The 21,585-nt window shown below is 40.7% G+C and overlaps 1 protein-coding gene across 2 annotated transcripts in view; it reads right to left on the bottom strand.

Moving 5' to 3' along the window:
* Window positions 1-21,585, bottom strand: part of si:dkey-26i13.8 (kinesin-like protein KIF19) — a 107,730-nt gene that overhangs the window by 47,110 nt on the left and 39,035 nt on the right. For both annotated transcript variants that reach the window (XM_052020910.1, XM_052020911.1), the window contains exons 5-11: window positions 21,110-21,246; window positions 19,128-19,253; window positions 14,747-14,941; window positions 13,448-13,600; window positions 11,829-11,951; window positions 10,299-10,455; window positions 6,928-7,102 (exon numbers count right to left, since the gene is read on the bottom strand). In XM_052020910.1, the coding sequence (XP_051876870.1) occupies window positions 6,928-7,102; window positions 10,299-10,455; window positions 11,829-11,951; window positions 13,448-13,600; window positions 14,747-14,941; window positions 19,128-19,253; window positions 21,110-21,246 (1,066 nt within the window). The remainder of the gene's footprint in view (window positions 1-6,927; window positions 7,103-10,298; window positions 10,456-11,828; window positions 11,952-13,447; window positions 13,601-14,746; window positions 14,942-19,127; window positions 19,254-21,109; window positions 21,247-21,585) is intronic.

Here is a 21,585-nt window from a genome sequence, read left to right as displayed (position 1 = left end):
TCACACATTTGTAAAGTTGAGGATTACTTGTATTGAAATAAATTACCTGCGAAGCAGGTCACCTTTAGCCAACCATGGCCTGGGAATTCAGTCACGCAGAAAACATTTTTTTTAGCCTCCTAAATGATTGACTTGTAACACAAATGTGATTGGACCTTTTGGTGAGAACAATCAATAATCGCACACTCCCATGCACAGAATGTGTGCAAAAACCAACTGTGTGGAGCACACAGTGCTGACATCAATCCAAGTCATGCCTACACTACGAAACTAATTCACATATCTTCCTTAGTTCCCCTTTCAATAACTTTCCAACTTAGAGGAACGGAGTTTACAACATAATATTGCTCTGTTTCTACTGAGAAATTTTAGTCTAGTCTTTTTTTTTGAAATTTTTCTGTTTAGTTTATATTGTTTATAATTTTTCTTATTGACTTGGGTTTTTTTTCCTCTTTCTTTTTTTAAATTTATATAATTAATCTTTTTCTTTCCTTTCTTTTATATTATATTCATTTACTAAGAGATCGTCGGATCTACAGTTTTTTTATATCTTATTGTTCTTTTATGATTATCCATGCCATGATTGTTATCCAGATCTCTTTGTATTACATAGATAAACATTGATGCTATATATCAATCTGTATTAATTTGAAAACTAATAAAAAGATTGAAAAAGAAAGAACATATCTTCCTTAGTGTGGGCCATGCAGGGGTAGGCAGGTCTGATGAGCCCTGCACCTGTACACTTCCAATAACTTGCAGGTTTGCTAGTGACTAAATAGGAGGAGGGCTCATTGCATTATAAAGAGCTGAGGGCTGGAGTTACAGGTCTTGGTGTGAGTTTGGCTGAGTGCTGAATTTGGCTTTTCTTGCTGCAGATTTGGGAACCTTTATCAGGGGTTCCACCAAAATTCCAGTCTGACCAGAAACTGGAGGTGAAGGGGGCAAAGGGAAAGTTACCTTTACAGAAATGGCTGAAGGGGGAGAGGCAGAAGGCTGTAAGCCTGGGGGCAGGGAAGAGGGAAGGGTAGTGAACAGGGCCACATCTCTATCCCCATCTGTATGAGGTTCTGTAAGTCACTTTTGAAAGGGATTGGTAACCTTCTACACGCAGACATCAAAACATTCACCTGTGCCTTTAGAGGTGAAGGTACCTGACACCTTGAATTTCACATTCCAGATGGCTGGAGCACAATCTGCAGTCACGGATGTTCCCCATTCACGAACAGGGGAATTTACAAACAGTACACAGGAACAGAGGGACATGAGAGTATGTGTGCACTAATCCTTGAAAATGGAAGGACATATTGAGAAAAGCATAGGGAACCTGGTGATGATAAATAGAAGTATAGAGAACAAAAGCAGGGAAGTTATGTATTGAGTATTGCTTTCAACTTTGGTTGCCAGAAAGGATGTAAAGATTCAAGAGACGTTACAGTAAAGATTTACTAGAAAGGTTCTAGAGGTGAGGGACTAAAGCTGCAAGGAAAGCCTAGAGAGGTTGGGATTGTTGTCCTTTCAATAATGAAAGTTGAGAGAAGGCTTAATAGAGGTGTACAAAGGGTAAATAAGAGAAGGGGCAGTTTGTGATGGTTGAAGGACTAGGGAACATAAATTAAACATTTTCGGCACAAGACACAAGGGGCACACGAGGAAAACCTCTTGCTCAGACAGCAGTCATGATCTAGCCTTCACTCTCTGCGGGTGCCCACGTGAACCTTCTGAATTTTCATTCTAATCCAATACTAACGTGATCCTCACAGTGTGCACTGTTTTTCAGCTGAATCACTCCATGAAGAGAATCCTCTCAGAGACATGGTTCCTATGTTGGCATTCCTCTGTTACTGCTAATCTCAGTATCACCTCTTGCACAGAAACAAGCAAGCCAACATGTTGAACATTGTTAAACCACCAGTCATCCAAAACCACTCAATCGTTGATAAAACATCTGAATGCATCTCTTCAGTGCCTCCCTTTCACGTGCCTCTGTCTGCCCTATCATTTCAAACCTGTGTTCTCTCCACAGTGAAAAGGTGTTTCTCTGGAGTTGAGTCCACAAGGGCAGAAATGAGTAACTCTGGGTACAGGCTAACCAGCTTCAGCATGCACCACGGACAGTAATGATCTGGGCAACAAGTCTGGCAACAGCAAGGGCAGTATTAGAAGTACATAAAAACTGTCTCCCTGAGAAAGGGCACTGCATTTGTACTCCACAGAGGCAAGGGCAGGCATGATCTGGCCAAGCAATCTGCTGTCAGGCAGATTGCTCTCCTTTGAACATTGGAGTCAAGAGTTGTGATTATAGCAGTCTGACTTATCACGGCAACTGTCAGAGCTTCCAATGCACAACTCTTACTAGGACAGTCTCCGCCTCCCCTACAATGGAAGGTATGATCTCTGCCATCAGATATTACCCTATGGTCAAATCTCCCACTGGTTAAAGGGAGCTGCCCACCACTTCCATGCTGGACAACAATGGGCTCCAGTCTTCTCATAAAGCTCTGTGCAATGTTGGAGACGGACTGTCCCACAGTCAGAGGCAACTCGAAGGCAAACTGGCAAAGCCCCAACCATCACTCAATGCACACATTATTGTCGTCCTCCCCTGACCTCTGGAACAAGACCACCTGTGATTTCACCCTCTAGGGAGTTGCCACAAGCTACCCATTCCCCTAGCCAGCTGCAGTTCACTTGTGTCTTTTGAAGCAGAACAAGCAAATCTCACCACTGATCTATCTGGCCACCTCCTGCCATTAGCACTTCAGCACTCAGCTGCTTCCTATGTCCCTTAGTGTGCAAGATCTCTGTTCCAGTATCCACCAGAATGTCAAGGTCAGTATCATTGAAACAGGTGTGTCCGTGCTACTCAAGGTACCCCAAGCCACATAATGACATCAGCTATGCTTGGATTCTGTGGGCACCTTCTTATTAATCGATGTAAGCTCAATGCCAACCAACACTGGTTAGATTTAGCAGGAAAAAGGTCCTCCAGAATTACCTCCACCTGACATGCAGAAATGGAGACCGCATTGTGATTGACATCTTCCAATCGTTCAAGTCCTTGCATGAAGTGTGTGCACAAAAATTTTATCTGAACAGCACTAGCACAAGGGTACAGGAGCCCCCAGATACATAGCACCATTTTAGCATGTGTTTTTGTGCACAGATTAATTTCTAATCAATGCAGCCTGGATGAAAAACAAAACCAAGCACATTTTTAAAAATATATTCCAATCCTCTCTGTATTCTGCGTCAATTTGGTTAATTATACTCAAATTCAGTTACCTTCAATTAGCACAGATTACAGTGCTCAATGAATATTCAACAGAACTTGAATTGCATTAGGTCAACATCTGTTGGTAACACCAGCTGTCAGGGTCCTGTGCCAATATAGATTTTGGAACAGGACCCTGTTGCATTTGGTCACATCATTATCATTGCTATTTTCATTACAAAAATATGTACAATAATATTTTGCACAGCAATAATACAGGAAAAGCTACTCTCCTTCCGAAATGTCAGAAGCCTTTTAACTAGAGGGCCACAATTACAATTTACATCTGCAATAAAATGGGAATCAATGGGAGCAATCAAAGGACACAGTCCTGTCAATGACAAACATAATGACTATGATGTATCCATACACTTCTGCATTTACCTCCCCTGTAGGGCATATCGATTTCATATTCTGGAAGCCACATAAGATTGCAATGAGGAACGTATTTCATAGATAACAGCAAAGATGACTATTCAGAGAGCAGTAATAGTTAATAAAGCTATAATGGGCCCTCATGTCAGAGTCAGCTTTTATAGACAGGGAAGACCTGTGTGACTTGTCAGCCTGTGACAATATTCTAAGTATCCTTCAGGAAAAATATATTCATTAATTATAATGCAATTCTGCAATCTGCAAAGACTGCTGATGCTCCCAATTCACCTGCCTGCATTGCATGGCAGATGCAGAACACTAAAAAAGCTGCACGAAATAAACTAAGCTGCTCATTTGTTAGATCACGTCGCAACAATAGGCTATTCAGCCCTTTGAACCCATTCTTAGAATAAGGCGGGGTCAATATCCTATCACCAGTGTGTTTTAGCTTCATCTCTCTTCATGCCCTTGTTTAATTTTTAAAAAACCGATTGAGCTAAACTCAAAATCTTTTTGGTAAAGACTTACAAAATTTTAGTTCTTATGTGTGAAGAAGTGCTTCCTGCCCTCAGCCCTGCATAGCATATTTCTAATCATATAGATATAAGCATGGTTCAAGGGTCAAAACTGTGTTTTTGAAACAACCGTCGGAAAAGTGCAACTTTGACGGTGTTTCTTTACCTCCTGAAACCCCAACAAGCAAGTGGGCCTCCATGTTCTTAAAGCATGCACACTTCCCCCTACATATTATAGTGGCACATAGGCAGGTACACTATTTTATCGAAAACACCAAAATGCTCTTTCAGAAGAGAATCCCAGTCATTTGAGATAATTGTAAAAGTTACAAACTGATGTGCTTACTAATTGGAATTCACCTTCTTCTGGTACACCAAACACATGCTACATAGCGCCAACATTTACTCTGATCTTGACATGGAAAGGATCCCAAGGTTAGACCACTCCCCAGTTCTGTAGGGTTGTGGCCTGGGCCAGGAATCAGGGTTAGTCCTGGTTAGTCCAAGACAGGCAATGTCTCAGTGGATGGATGAATCAAAAAGCACCACATCTTTAAAAGGGAAAACTGGATAAAAGGTTAAAGCAGAAAATACAGGCAAAGCTGGCAAAAGGTTGGCTCAGTCTTTGGAAACTGCAGCTTCGCTTCACTGTAAACCTCTGTAAGACTTTAAATGAGAACCCTCCTGCACCATTACAAACTAAGGGAAGTTCTCCTGATATCACCAATTTCTATTCCTACAAGTCTTATTTTATCCCCACAGATACGATCAGAGTATTCCTAAACACAAATCTGCTGGTTTGCTTCATTGTAATTGAATCTTCAAAGTCAATTTCAAACAATGCTTGGTGTATCACACATATCTATTGGTTCAGTTGGCTGTATAAGTCTATGATATATATTGCAAATAGTAAACTATACTTCCAACACAAATCTATATGAAATCAAAACATTGTTAAATACCTTTGTTGGTTAATTTAAAGATTAATCTTGAACAGGATTTCATACAAGTTCTGTACTTTATTTTATGTCTTTTTAGGGAAAAAAAAACTTTTCTATTTTGGTGTCATTTTTTAATTAGAATGGTTTGAGTTTGCATTTAGTTAGCCTATTTAGAAAAAAGCATTGAGGTATTTTCTAGTTACGATTGTTCCTGAGCAGACAATGGGTGTTGCTGTGGGTCTCTTGGTATGAGGTTAGAGCAAGTGGGAGGTGGGCAGAGGTTGGTGTTAAGGGGGTGAGAAAAAGATGTAGCAACAAAGGGTTTAGCGACGAGCTTCAGAGCGTGTCAGGAAGACGCTGAAGGTTCTGCCCACAAGGGAAGAGCAAGAGGAGAGGCAGTAAGCAGATCACAGGGCAAATGCAAGGAGAAGCAAGGCTATTGCTCCACACACCAACAGCAAGATTTAACTTTAAAATGCAAGAAAATTGGATGACAGGCACCAACTAATACCCTATAAATTCCGAATATTCATAGAAAAAAGGACTTGTTTTCTGCTGTGTGTGTGACCTTCAGACAAAGAATGCAAATAATTTTTAGCTCTTTCTGGGGTAGAAATTCATCCTGGACAGTAAGGCAATACAAGTAACATTGCTTGACTTGGCCATGATACACCATTAGATTATCACTGCATTGAAGCCAAGCAAGATTACAGGCAACCAATTTTATAACATCAATTTAGAAACAGCACCCAAAATAAATTTTTACCGTCTTCTGTAAATACGTCATGTTGAAGGTAATGGACATTGTGGAACTAATGTTCCACTTGATTTGCAGGTAAAATGTTATTTCCTGCAAAATACAGATTCAGTGTTAGAACTGAAATAATCAGGAAAGCAACATCCACAATGTTTGAATAGAGGCAGAAACAGCACTCTTGAAAAAGACTGTGTAATCATAATCAGCGTACACTGTGGGTTGAGGTTTCTACTGCTGTGACTTCAACTGCCTTCCTGCTAAATAGGCTGCCCACGCAGCTCATCGAATACTTCCACTGCAGGGGAATAATGCACTTTCAATTCATCTTCCATATTGACAGCAAAATTATCCCAATCAGCAGGCACAGCTTTCTGTGGGTTTGAAACACAGCTGAGCTTTTGACTGGAAGTTAGTCATCGTCACAGATTGTTCTCACAGCCCTAATGTCACTCAGACATAAAATAAAACTCAAAAGAATAAAAGCTCCATCATGGACTTTGTGTGAAGCTGTAGGGTTTAGGAGAGCTTTAAAGCTGTTTAATGGTGATAAGCTGGAGTATGGGACTCCATGCAGCAAACACAGCAGACAATATAAAGGATTTGAACACTCAGCAACTGACACATTGTATGCCTTTGAAAGAAGAGGTAGAGAAGGCAGCAGCTACAAGTGCCTTTTTTTGAAGGGTCATCCCACAGTTTCTTCTATCAAAGACAACAGAGATAGAAGGTGGATTCAGTGTTTGTTAATCAAAAGTTTAAAAGATATTGAGAGAAGACAGATATGTGGAGTTAATCATCAATCAGCAAAGATCTTATTGATTAGCGCAACAGGCTCCTACAACTAAATAGCCTAATGATATTTAGTGTTTTATGTTCCAGTGGGCCTCCCAGCCGATAGGAAAATCAGCAGTGGGATAGGATAATTTAACTTGGTGATGTCATACACATAAGATCACTAATCACACAAGACAAATAAACACATTTTTTTCTTAATGTGCTGTGAAATTAAAACGATTGGCACAGTTTAAGTCTTTATGATATTATTAAGATGTCAGTGGAACTCACTCAGCTATGGTTAGCAAATGTCTGGAGGTGTCAATGTGAAGCTCCATGCTGGTATTTTCAAGCTCCATGAGGTTGTGACGGATCTCCATTTGTTGTCTAAAAGCAACCATCAATTGATCCCTCAGTCTGCCCATTTCCCCTCGCTTGTATTCCACTGAGTGCTGCTGAACTTCAGCTGAAAGCACATCACAAAACGACTTAATAAGCAAAACTATTTCCCCCTCTGTTTTTCCCAGTTCTGTTCGTTTTGTTCCATTGAATATTTTCCCCAGTTCTTTTCAACTCCATTACTTGTTCAGTTGTGAGAATTGTCAGATGAGGTGAAAATCTCCCAGACCTGCACAACTCCAGTGACCCTGATTCGATCCTGAGCTCCGGTGCTGTCTGTGTGGAGTTTGTACATTCTCACTGTGAGCCATGGTTTTCCCAGGGTGCTCTGGCTTCCTCCTACATACCAAAGACGTGTTGGCTGGTAGGTTAATTAGCCATTGTAAATTTCTCCTTGTGTAAGTGGTGGGTAGAAGGTTGTGCATCCCAGAATTTCATTAAATAACATAGCAGCATCAATCTCAGATTTCAATACCAAGCAGCAGTCAATTTTCGGCATTTTGGCACTGGTGTAAACCAAATACCCTGGGCCAGAATAATCTGGGGAACTGCTCACAGGCAACCTTGCATTGTTGTTTCCCTCAGCAGGGGTTCAACGAGGAAAACTGCTTTCCAGATTTTTCCAAAGAATTTATGTACCGATAAAAATGAGGCTTCCCAGCATTGGGTACTAAAGCAATTTTCCACAATGTGTATTGAGTGCACAGTAAGCATTCTCTGGTTCCCTATAGGGATCAGATGTTATTTAGAATTCTTTCCATATTACCCCTACAGGTCATCACAGAAAACGACTACTAGCTTTTGCACAGGCCACCATTCAGTAAGATTGCCAGTTTAGGGTCGACTTGTTAAGAGGTGCCTCATTTCCTGGTCTATTCTCACAACAAAAAGTGGGGCCGGACCACTTGAACTTATTCCATGTCAACCCAAAGGTTCTTTTAGGTATCCAAGGATTTAAACCCAAGGACTGGGGGAGAACAACACATAGGAAGGGCATGAAAAAAGAGTAAGTCTAAATGTCCTTATCAAATAGAAAGAAGCAGAAGTAAATGTATCCTACTGTTATTATTTAAAAGAAGACTTTACATAAACTTGTTAGTGCAATCTGCATGTTAACATTTTTAAATCAGCTGCTGCCACTGAACATTGCCAAACATTTAGCTTGAAAAATTATGCAGGCTGAATCTGTCAGAACCTAATATGATTTTAGTACGATACTTATCTGAGCAGCCTAGAACCAATCACTGACATAATATGGGAACTGACTGATTCTTTCTGTAAATACTGAAAGTGACTGTAATGCTCTCGCCTCAGATGGCAAGCATCATTAGGATTGAGTTGATAACTATGATTGGTCTGATACTTAAGCCAAGGATGCCCACACAATTGTAGAGCACTGCGGATCACTGCTCAGCCAACCTGACTCACAGCAAAATTTTGCCCATTGCACCTATGCTGGATCATTGAAAGAATGATCCAAATTGATCAAACTCTCCTGATCTTTCTCTGTATATCACTGCACCCTAGTCACTGGATGATTCGATTCAGTTAACCAATAAGGCAAAGCTATTAAAAAGCCCTAGTTACATCACATTTGGATTAATTTGTATGGGTCTGAACTCCTCATCATAGAAAGGACATCTTGGACTTGGAAAGACTTTATTGTAGCATTACCAGAATATTACCAGGGCTTCAACAGTTAAATCAAAAGGAGAAATTACAAAATTTATTGATGTATCCCTTGGAATACAAGAGGGTATTTTATTGAGGTTCCATGATTTTTGGAAGGAATTGACAGTGTGGAGAGAAAGAAACTTTTGTCTGCTGGTAAGGGAATCTATGACAAGGGGAAGCAACTTTGACATCAGAGCTAACTGATATACCAACAGATCTCGTGAAGTTGTAAGATCCAGCTTAACTTACGTTATGGAAGGAGCTGCTCAAAAGTCAGTGAACTAAATATTGAAGCACTTCTCGACTGAGAAATGCGAGGCAATCATAAAATGTGGTAGGTATTTACATTATTATTAAATTATTGAACAAGGAAATGTGACATGCACCAGATGGAAGAGTATCGCATTATCAACATTTGTATGGCACTGTTCATGGCAAGTCAAAGGATATGCTGTTTTATGAAGGCAGAACTTTACATTGGGTAATTATCCTGTTGCTCAGTGTCCCTTTAACAAGGTTGAATTGCTATAAATGGGGTCAATTAAAAGATATTGTTTCACTGCAGAATGGCAAGTGGTTGGAAATTCCTGGCTCCACACCAAGACCAGAAAAAAATGGATGTTTTTGCTCGTCTTATTTTACAACAGGCACAAAATGGAACAAAATGGTAGAAGAGCTCTAATGGCCTTGGGTCCTGATGGCAAATTTTAATCTCACGCAGCAGTTCAAAAATATACTCCCCAGGACAGGGGTTGGGGTTGGGTGATGAAAGAAAGACAGTTGAGGGTTGGAGAATGATGATCAAGGCCTTGGATCTGGGATAGGATTGTTTAAGGGTTCAGAGCCCTTCAAGGGTTGGTCAAGGTTGTGCAGGAGGCATAATCAGGTAGGTTTGGGACCAGCAGTCAAGGAGAGTCTGGAAGGATTGGAGCCCAAGGTCAAGGGGTGAGTCTGGAAGGATCGGGGTTCATGCCAAGGTGAGAGTCTCAAACGATAGGGGTCTGTGGTTTGAGCCAATGATTGCCTAAATGGCTGGTGTGAGGTGTTGTGAATTAGTGATCTGGGCCTCAGTAGGGGGTCCCAAACAGCTGCAGGAATCAGGAGAATACAGAGACCCTCAGAGGAATTGGGACGGGTCTGGGCCTTTGTTGATGGATAGGGCAAAAAAATCAGAGGGTTTAGCTATGGGGTCCCAAGCCCATGCTGCATTACTAAAACATGGTTGCGTCAGGAGTATATAGTGTCCAACAAGGCTCTTTCCCAGAATAACTTTGCCTAATTTTCCCCACATGCAGAATTGGTCACATCAGATTGACTCTCACCCTGAAGTTGCCCATCCAATTACCAGAGTGACATGTAAAAACCCTGGACTAGTCATTATCACATTTCACTTTAGAACAAATCAGAGTGAAAAATCAGTGATGATCACCCATTTTCACATCACAAATTGCTTACAAAATTGAAGCAACCATTAAGAAGTGCTATTATAAATAACCTTTTCGGACTTTGTGTCTCATGTGAGGTAATGATTATACCTTTGATTCTCCTGTTCACACAGAATCTTAGGACATCTGAATGCCCTAACCTACCTTGAATATCCCTGATGTTGGCCTTTTCTGATTTTCTCTGTTCTGGTCCCTGCTGGTCAATCTTCAGTTTGAGTCGCTCAATCTCTTTCTTGAGATCAGCTATGATGTTGGTGTACTGAGTAATGTGGTACGAGATATTCAGCAGATTTTGTTTCACCTGAAGTGCAATAATTCTGCAATTAGAAACATGCAAAGTAAAGGAAACACAGCCAGAAATAAGCTGAGACAATGCGGGCTGATTGACATCTGCAAGGGAAATTGAATTAGCTGGAACCTGGAGTACATTGTGCCAGAACAATGTGTACCAGCTAACATGGAGAAATGACAACGATGCTATCTGCTGATTTGTAGTGCCTATTAGTAATGAATAATTGTCATGTTACCTAATTATTCTTCTTTAGATGCTGTTACCATGGCTATGAACTTCCAACATTTTCTATTTTCTCAAATTTCTTTTGCCTCCACTAAAATACAAGGTCTGTGCTGTCCAAAATAAACTCAAAACTCACTCCAAAAGCTTGAGAACAAAACCTAGTCTTACACTTTACTACTGTAGTGAGGGAGTGCTGCATTGTCAAAGATAACATCTTTCGGGTAAGGTGTTAAGTGGAGACCTGTCTGCACACTCAGATGATCATAGCAATTTGATGGAGAGCAAGGAAGTTCTCTCTGGCAGACTCACGAATTATTAATGCTCAGCTAACATTAGTACATCATGTTACTTGGTCATTATCATGACCTATTGTGGGATCTTGCTCTGCTAAGATAGGTTGTCATGTTTCCCCGAGTCACAACAGTGACAATGCTTCAAAAGTATTCCATTACCGTTGTGTTCTAACTTGAAAAAAGATCCTATGTAAGCACAGACAGGTCTCCATACATTATTAATAAAGAACATGGCTTGTAGAAAAGTTTACAGTTAGGTTTCCATCTTAATTAGAGTGGACTACTTTATTGCTCCTCTTAATCTCTCTGAAGAATGACAATCATACAATATCAAATTGTGAGTGTGCCAGTTCAGATGTATGAGGTTGTAACAGAGTTTCTGCAGTGATGAGATAGGTATCCTGCATTTCTCACTCTCTAGTAGCCTCTATGTATGAGCAATAGGTGCACTTGGCTGTGAGTCTACTCCAACCAAATAGCCTCCTGACACTCACCTGTCACAACAAAAATGGCCCCTTGATTGAAAGTCTGTTTCTGCGTGCCTGTCTGATGGGCCTCTCTCTCAATGCATAGGATATCCTTGATTTGATCTCTTTAACTTTCAGTTTTTGCACTAATCCAATTGTATAACGCCACATTCTTTGTCCACTGTGCAATCCAATTTCTTAACAAGAGACTCCTACTAATGGAAAATTAGGTGTGCGGAATCCCACTCTATACCACAAGCACACTCACACTCCCATTCCTCTTGTAATGGCCAGATAGAACAACAGCTGTGAGAACATTATTCTCCACATGAGGTCACCTCTACAGCTAAATCACAGCTAAAAGAGTAGGATTTGATTTATCCTTCTTCCCTCGTACCCTGGTTTTAATATTTTTAGCACGGTCTGCGTATATCAAGGTATTCCTGGACTCCTCAAATGAACTACTGGCAGGGCTGATGTGAGCAATCATGACTGTTCTGCTGTTTCCACCCAATGAGTCCTGCAATAAAACAAAGAAAATTATTCTTTACTTAAATGCAATCCATTGATAGTGAACACAAGGATTATATAAAAAGCCAGAGTTGACATCCAATGCTGAGTTACAGGAGACACATTTCATGAGTTACCATACCTGGCATGAATAAACAGCTGGGCAGTTTGAACAATTGGACAGAGTACAGCAGCTGATCCATCCTTCTTCTAATTCAACTTATTATAACTGGATAACCTCAGCTGCAAGAATTGTACTTACTTTCACAACTGACCCCTTTTTCTATTGATGAATTTATCTTGTTCACATGAAACTGAAGGGGGGAGTTGCAGGGAGCCCACAGAAGAACTTGGACAGCTTGGGAGAGTCAGAATCAGAATCAGGTTTATCATCACTGCCAAATGTCATGAAATTTGTTGTTTTGTGGCAGCAGTACGGTGCAAGACATAATAATTACTATAAGCTACAAAAATAAATAAATAGTGCAAAAGAGGAACAAGGGTCCAAAGAAGTGGCAGATGGAACACAGCATAGGGAAGTGTGGGGTTATGCACTTTGGTAGGAAGAATAAAGGTGTACACTATTTTCTAAATAGGGAGAAAATTCAGAAATCAGAGGTGTAAAGGGACTTGGGAGTCCTAGTTCAGGATTCCTTCGAGGTTAACTTGCAGGTTGAGATGGTAGTAAAGAAGGCACATTCAATGCTAGCATTCATTTTGAAAGGACTAGAATATAAAAGCAAGGATGTACTGCTGAGGCTTTATAAGGCATTGGTCAGACTGCATTTGGAAGTATCATGAGCAATTTTGAGCCCCATATCTAATAAAGGATGTGCTGGCCCTGGAGATAGTCCAGAGGAGGTTCACAAGAATGATACCAGGAATTAAAGGCTTAACAGATGAAGAGCATTTGATGGCTGTACTCGGTGAAGTTCAGAAGGATGAGAGGGGGGGATCTCACTGAAACCAACTGGATACTGAAAGGCCTGGATAGCTTGGACATGGAGAGGATGTTTCCATTAGTAGGAGAGTCTAGGATCTGAGGCCACAGCCTCAGAATAAAGGGATATCCCTTTAAAACTGAGATGAGGAGGAATTTCTTCAGCCAGAAGATGATGAATCTGTGGAATTCGTTGCCACAGAGGGCTGTGGAGGCCAAGTTATTGGGTGCATTTAAGGCAGAGATTGATAGGTTCCTGATTGGTAAGGGGGTTAAGGGTTACGGGGAGAAGGTGGGAGAATGGGGTTAAAAGAATCAACCATGATTGAATGGCAGAGCAGACTTGATGGGCCGAATGGTCTAATTCTGCCCCTGTATCTTATGGTCTTATGGTCCAAAACTAAATGGGGAGGAGGCAACATAATGCTACAGGTAGGATTGGCCAAAGTTTATGTGAGTATGGATCAAGGTAAAGTTCCTGGATCAGGGTCACATCATCTAGTGAGAAGTCAGTGTTAAGTTTGTATATACTGCTTGTGATTCTAGAGTTGAAAGCTTCTTGGTACCTTTAATAGACGGGTCAGTTTACTGTCCCTGAAGTTGACATATTGGGAACGATTCGCTCCTTTTTCACTCAGTGCATTGATACAGTTTCCCAGAGCAAGTAGGGATCGATTAATGTGGGCTCCTTCTTTCATCCGTTTGCCAGTGTTCTGAGTCTATTGGGACAAAAATTGATGAGATATTTCTCCATCTCTCCCCTTTCATTATTTAGGTGCTAGGCTGCTACATGGAACTCCATCGCTACCGGATTAGGAGAAAGCACTCTCATGTTTACTCATTTCCCTCTAATTTGTATCCTCCCTAAAACTGCTCCCATTCTGAAGATCTATCCCAGTGTCAATTCCATGACACACCCTCAACCAGTTTTACCAACACTAATTTGATCACTTCACACTTGAGTCACCATCAGCACCCTTATCAAAACCTCTTGTCTTTCTTTCCATCTTTAAATTTCACCGTTGATTCACTTCATCTTGACCCTGATGGTTTGGCTGTTGGACAACTGTCCTTAAAATTTGTTATCACTATGAAATTTTACTGTGCTCTACAAAGTATGTGGTCTCCTTGCTTTCTTCTACTCATTGTAAATTTACCCCTTCAGGCAACATTTCTATGCATTTCAAGAATTCAAAAAATATAGAAGAGGGAAGAATGCCACAAAGTCATTAATTATTAATCAAGTAGAATGGGAGGAAGGAAGGAAACTACTCTAGGAAATAAAGCTGGAATCCTCCTTTTTGGCAAGCAAAGTTATCCACATTTTAGGCCAGTGGCTTGCTATGCCTAACTAATGAATCCATCGTTTACATGATAATGTCAGATGTTTGATATGTCATTCATCCCTCCACATCCTTGTTTCCCTGTGGTCATTGATATCAGAATTCTAAAAGCATGGGTGGCTTTCCTACCTCTTGGTCTCCACCAACATCCAATCAAATCATTCAGGAGGAGAAGAGATCAAAGATCAGAAATGACTAGAGGGCAATTATCTTTCTCCCAAAAATAATGCAATAGATACTGGGATCTTGGTGTAGATCACATCTCTCTTATTTCCATCTCCCCACTCCAACAATAACAACAACACTTTCCACCAGACCTCTCCCCCATATAGGCGGACAAAATGACTGAAAGTAAGGGTCAAGTAGACAATGACAAATATGATAGAATACATAGTGTGTTTTTTTTAGTGTCTTGAAACGACTGAACATTTCCAAATGATTTACACAACAGCAATTCAACTTTGAAATATGTCTAAAACAAATTGAGGTAACCAAGGAAGTTGTAGGCTGATTCATGATTACCTGAGATGCTCTCTCAGACCCAGCAAGGTCAATCATAAAAAGACGGCCAATTCGGACTTCCTCTGTAATGTCTTTTACTCGACTCCTCTGTTTGACAGTAACCTGCAGCACTGCATGGGAACGAGATGAGGTTTTGTTGGCTGCTGTTGGCTCTTGTGTCCGTTGTCTGTTTCCCTTTGTCAACAACTGCATGATCTGAGAAATATGTAAATAAATGGTCACTTATAATTCGATCTAAATTTACTGGATGGCTTGGAGGTAAATTATTGCTGCCGCTGCCCAGGCAATAAACCAGCAGCAAGAATCAACAGGCTAACACCGAAGACACATGTGATTTCAAAGCAAACTGTTCTACAATGAGTGGGCGATGCATTTTGATAGCTTACCACCATGGGCAAGGAAGGTGAAACTTACTCTATGTACTTCAAAGGAAAAAGCATTTGACTAGCCAAGTTCATGGCCGAGAATCTCATTGGATCAGAGCTAACGGAAACAGAACAAATAAGAAATGAAGCCACCATCACTTGTATTGGCTTAATTCCATGGGCTCCTGCAGTCCTTCACTTCTTCACCCAAATGCTCACAGAGAAGGTGCAGAGCAGGTACAAGAGGATGAACGCCTACTCATGCTCCAATTTCTTATATTCTTATTTATTGGCATGGTGCTTGAATATGAGCTCACGCCATCCTTTCCAGTGGGTTTGGAACAGTAACCCTGCACTTTATATTTTCTTCTCATTTGACAGTATCAGGGAGTGTGCAGCAATCCCACAGGCAGAAGCAAGACCACATTTATAAAGCACTTTCCACAATTTCAGAATATTACAGTCGATAAAGTACTTTTCAAGGGTCGTCTTTGTCTTAATAAGGTCAAATGCAGCAGCCAATTTGCATGAAAAAACAATGAGAGACATGGGCAGATCAGCTGCCTTACTAATATTGGGCAGGGCAGCACAACATGGGGAAAGTGGACGAAGGAACGGCAGATGTAAATTTAACTCAGATAAGTGTGAAGTGATGCATTTTGGGAAGTTAAACCAGGACTGGACATACACAGTGAATGGCAGGGCCCAGGGAAAGTTATTGAACAGAGAGACCTAGGGGTACAAGTACATAGTTCCCTGAAAGAGACAACACAAGTAGACAGGATGGTGAAGAAGGCAAATGACATGCTTACCTACATTGGCTGAGGCATTGAGTACAAGAGTTGAGATACCATGTTACAGTTGTAAAAAAAAGTTCGTTAGACCACATTTGGAGTATTTTGTGCAGTTCTGGTCACCACACTACAGGAAGGATGTGATTAAGCCAGAGAGGATGCAGAAAAAATTCATAAGGATGTTGCCTGGATTGGAGAGCTTGAGCTAAAGGAGAGATTGGATAGGCTGGGACTGTTTTTCCTAGAGCAAAGGAGGCTGAGAGATGACACGATAGAGGTATGTAGAATCATAAGAGGCGTAGATAGGGTAGATAACCAGAGTCTGTTTCCCATGAGGGCATTTGTTTAAGGTGAGAGGGAGGAGGTTTAAAGTGTATCTGAGGGGTAATTGGTATCTGGAATGAGCTGCCAGAGGTGGTGGTGGAGGCAGTAACACCATTTAAGAGGCTAACAGACAGGTAGTTGAATGAGCAGGGCATAGAGGAATTAATGCAGGCAAGATGGATTACTATAGATAGGTATGATGGTTGGCAGAGATACAATGGGCTGAAGGGCCTTTTTCTATGTTTTTTTATAAGATAAGACATCTTTATTAGACACATGTACATCGAAACACACAGTGAAATGCATCTTTTTGTGTAGAGTGTCTGGGGGCAAGCCACAAGTATCGCCACACTTCCGGCACCAACATAGCATGCCCAGAACTTCCTAACCTGTACATCTTTGGAATGCCGGAGGAAACCAGAGCACCCAGAGGAAACCCACGCAGACACGGGGAGAACGTACAAACTCCTTACAGACAGCGGCAGGAATTGAACCTGGGTCGCTGGCGCTGTAATAGTGTTAGACTAACCATTACACTACCGTGCCTGCCCCTATACTACCGTGCCTGCTATAACTCTATGAATCTAACACCTCTTCCTTGAATGGAATACTTTCTATGTCCTTCTGACCGGAGCCTTAGTTTGATGTCTCCTCTGAAAGACACTGGTTATCTGTTTCCTCTCTCAGCTCAGGGCACTAATTATGGCAGTCCTACCAGCACAGGAAAGAATGAGCTACCTCAACATAGGCAGGGAACAGACCTCGATTTTCTGCTCAGGGCTTAGTAAGTTGTTTTCTCACATGTAATATGCATGGGTAATTTGCCAGTTCTGCCCTTTGCTCTGCTGAACACTTCAACCAAGAATGATAAAATTCAAGTAATCTGTTGAAACTCTGCAGCACTTTCATTCAGTGCAGCTCCATACTCTCCAGACTAATGAGCCACTTGTCGACTAGAATATGCAGGTAAGCATGGCCTAAAGACTATTGTTTAGTAGTGTATTGCTGGGCGCTCAGATTCACTGATTTACAATAATTCAAGGACTTTATTCAGCAGTAAATAATAATCACAGGGCTATTATATGGATATGCTACTGTCACACTGAATTCAAGGTAGATTCAGCATCTTTTGAAAATGAAGACATTCCACGATGTGAAAAACAAGAATGGTTAAAAAAAAATCATGTCACAACCTGACAGAAAGCTGCACTGAGGGAATTTTATATTCTGATTAAAGTCAGCAGAGCAAAATATTGGTTCTTTGAAATAAGCAATAGATCGGTTTCTCCTCTGATAAAAGACAAACTAGCAGAGACCAACATGTTCTTTATGTAAGGAAAAGCAACTGTAATGCAATGGTTGAAACTGCTCACATAAGGTCCAAAGGCCATTCCTACAGAAGGGAAAGGGCGTGCAACATGGTTTCATTATATACATCCAACACATAGTTCACAATCATTAGCCATGCTTTCATTGGGTAATCTTGCTGCCCAGTAGCCAGTCCTTGTTTTATCATGATGGTTAAAATACAGCTGGCACACCATTGCCATACGAAGGCATCATGACAGGCAGGGTACCGGGCATCGAACCATTCGGTTCAATGTGTTTGTTCATACAACAGCGCATTAGGAAAGTGGTATCAGTGCCAGTATATGCCAAAATTGACATGTGGCACCCACATAACCTGTTGGGGAGAAGCCACTGGGCCAATGATTGCACCATGGAAAAGCCTGCAGTTCTATCAAAGCTGTCTTTTCTCTCTGACAATTCACCTCTGGCATAAAAGAATGAAAAATCTGAATAGAGAGTCTCAGAGATCTCCTTTCAGTCAAGGGCAAATGATGATAGACTGCAAATATCTTCAGCTCCAGCCAAACTTACATATATTATTTGCTACAGTAATTTTAGCAGCCACTGACAATGCAGTCCCTGCTCCACTGACTTTTCAGCTGTTGGCATATTTCAATAAGGACATCCTTATTGAAGTGCAGATATCCCATCGTTGCTCCTCACTAAGGTTTCAGTAGGAGAGTAACTCCCTGAACATGCTGGGCAGACATGACCTTCTGCTAAATACCCTCCATTCATTCCATCCAGCAGCATCCCCCCATGCTCTCCCCCAGTCCTGCTCTATTCCAAGGGGACGTTTTATGCGGAAATATTGAAGTCAGGACAAAGTCCTTCAGCACTTGGCACACTACTCCCTAAAGACGTTGGCAAATAGAAACAACTGTTGAAAATAGCAGATGGATGCAATTGCACCTACAACCAGAGGATTCAACCAACAACTACACAATAAGTAATTGTGGACAATGCATTTAAATAGCACTGGCTGGGGAACTTCCTGCTGCTTAACAGATATTCAGCAAGGTCATAAGACAAGCTCCAAAATGGCAGGCTGGCCGTAAATCAGAGGCAAACTGTAATTAACATTATTTACCTGCTCTCTGCATAGTTCTGGCAGACATTAGCTGTGTACTCCCTAACACCTGCATCAATATGGCTTCTGGCATGAAGTGTGGCAGAAGTGTCAACGCAAGCTTCCTAATCAGCATCTGTGGCACCAATGCCAACAGTGGTAGGTGCTAGGCATATACCATTAATAATCTGAATGTCAGCAATGGCAACCAATGACACGGGCATGGGTTAGATGAGACACTAATTTGCTCTGTATTTAAAACCTTGGCATCACACAGGTGCTGCCTAACTTTGAATCAATCAATCAATAAAATGTTTTTACTGGAAAGCCAATTTCAAGCTTAGCTACGTGTTATTGCTTTCCATTCTGGCTTCTCTAACCCAAAGGCTTGTTGAAGTTGGTGAAAGTCTACTGAGGTTGGTACTTTTTCGGCTCTGTTTGTCTTTGCGCCTGTTGCAATTATGACTTTAGAGCCGTACCTCCATCGCATTGCTGGTTGAGAATTCTGTGATTCCAGCTATCTGGATCTCACCCCTGGAGTCTTCCCTCAAATCCAGAAACCCTGAGGAAGGGTTCAAGAGGTCACGGATCATTTCATTATAAATCTGAAATGAAAAAGAAAATTGGGAAACTGTGTAATTCGTCAACACCATTACTAATTGCACATTCTTAACCACTTATTATTGTCCTGCTTTGAATTCAACACAGCAGGTGTTTTGAGATAAGAGAATGGATTAAATTTTAAACTTCATTCCAGAGCGACACAGATCCCTTTGGACTGAACTGTAAAAACTGGAAGGTACTAGGTTTGATCCATAATGGGTGCAGTATTAGTTGATAGTGGAAGTGTTACCTGAGCTAGGGAAGGTCCAGTCAACCAGGCCCACCTCCTGACAGGTATCCAGTAATGCACATCAGCATTGGAAGGAGATGATCTCCTTCCTCCTCTCCCATACTGAGCAAAATAACTCTCCAAAACTCATGGTCTAATAAAATGTAAACGTAATTTTAAAAACCTATTTAAAATACACCTGCTGATTTTGAAATTAAGATGCTTGTAAAGTTAATGAATTCAGCTACCACTAAAAATAAAGTGAACTGAAAACATAAAACCAAAATAACCTGCTCACTAAATCCAATCTATAGTTAGAAATTACAAGTTCAGATTGTGTTAACTTTTATTTCCTGGCCAGATTTTATTTCCCTTCACAATTTTACTAACATTTTTGATGAGCAGAACATCTGAGTAGTGGTTTCTTCTTAGGGCTCAGTTGGTGATTTGGCTGCAAACTGTGCTCAAAATTGCCCTAGTTGCAACTCAAGCTCATTTGCATATCACCTATTCCATGAACCAGTGGTATCAGCTAGCATTTTGGGGAATGCATTATATATTTAAAACACACTGAGCAATAAACTCAGTGCAAGGTTAAAGGAATGGTGAATTGTTAGAGTCATGTTCCTCAAGAGTTTATCTTGAGCTTGATCTGTACTAGTATAAAAAAATTCCCATACCATCATGAAAAGAAAAGTACTGAATTCTGCCAGAATATTGTTCAACATTATCCTTGAACCTAAAACATCAAATTTATCTGCTCATTTATAAATTCAATATTTATGGGACCATAATGTATCAGTAGGTTGCTGCACATACCTACACAATACTAACTGCATTCCAAGTTAATTCATTTGTTATAAGGCACTTCAATTTGAAGGGGTGATATGTTGCCATATATATATACAAATTTGTTTTTCTTTCTAGCCAGAGAATGAAACTAGCAGGAATAAAACAACAGAATATCAGTTGTTTGATAATCGTATCTGAAAAGACATTAATCCTTGCCTGCTTGTGCTAAGCATGCAAATGCGATAGAAATTGAAGTCAATGGAAGCAAATATTGAAATCAGAGTACCAAGTACGGATGCTAATATATGCTATTAAGTGCAAGCAACCATGAACAAATTTGTACACTAATATTTAATGACAAGTGCTGAGAGTAAAAAAATCTTCATTTCAATAAGCGCCTGTCTCCCTTTCTAAATCCCAGAAAGTACTAGCTACCACTGCTGCAATGAACCATTGCTGTTGGCCAGCATTTTCAAATGTATTGAACTTTTCAACCACACTGAGCAATAAACTCACATTTCAGTGCAAATTTCAAGGTGCTTTTCTTCATGTATTAGCTCAGACAATGTATTCTGCCTGGGGGGGTACTGCAGTTAGTCCTCATCCTGCAGTCAGTCCTCATCCTGCAGTCATCCAGCTTGTACACGTACAGTAGGAGGGGCAATCCCAGCTTCCCTCAACTAGGTGGTGCTCAGGACAAATGCAGCAGCTGGCTAACACAGAAATCAAACATGGGACCTACCTTCTCTGCCTGAGAAATGCATTTACATTTAATAAAAGTGTCACTGACGTTCTCCTATCCACCAAAAAATTCTGATTAATTTACTTTAGATTTACCTCCAAGTAAGATATAGAAACATTATAAAGCATGTTTTCACTCGTGGCTTCGATTGCCTTGAATAGATCATTTAGAGTTTGGACATAGATTCCAGGTTTGCAGTCCATCCCAAGCATGGTGTAGGTTTTACCAGCTCCTGTATGAAATAAAGGCTTGTATAAATTTCCATCATTTGCCACCAGTTCACTTGCCTGTAATAATAAACTGTCCAGATCTTCAGGCAGCAACCTTGTCCATAATGTAAGCACCAAACATGATTGGTGAACACCAGGATCAAATGGAAGACAGATTTCTTATAAGATGGGTAAGACCTAGTCTCTTAAAGGGATAAATGAATTTCAAGGTTCCAAAGATGGACTAGAGTGCATTTTCCCAAAAGACTAGAGGTATATTTTGTTCTTATGTTCTTTGACAGATGAAAGGATGACTTCAACTATGTTTTCAGGAAACTACGTTCTCATTGTTCCCCTACATG

Source organism: Pristis pectinata, chromosome 8, assembly GCF_009764475.1.
Source record: "Pristis pectinata isolate sPriPec2 chromosome 8, sPriPec2.1.pri, whole genome shotgun sequence".
NCBI lineage: Eukaryota > Metazoa > Chordata > Chondrichthyes > Rhinopristiformes > Pristidae > Pristis > Pristis pectinata.
The sequence above is the reverse complement of the archived record's forward strand: the minus strand, read 5'-3'. Positions and strand labels throughout refer to the sequence as shown.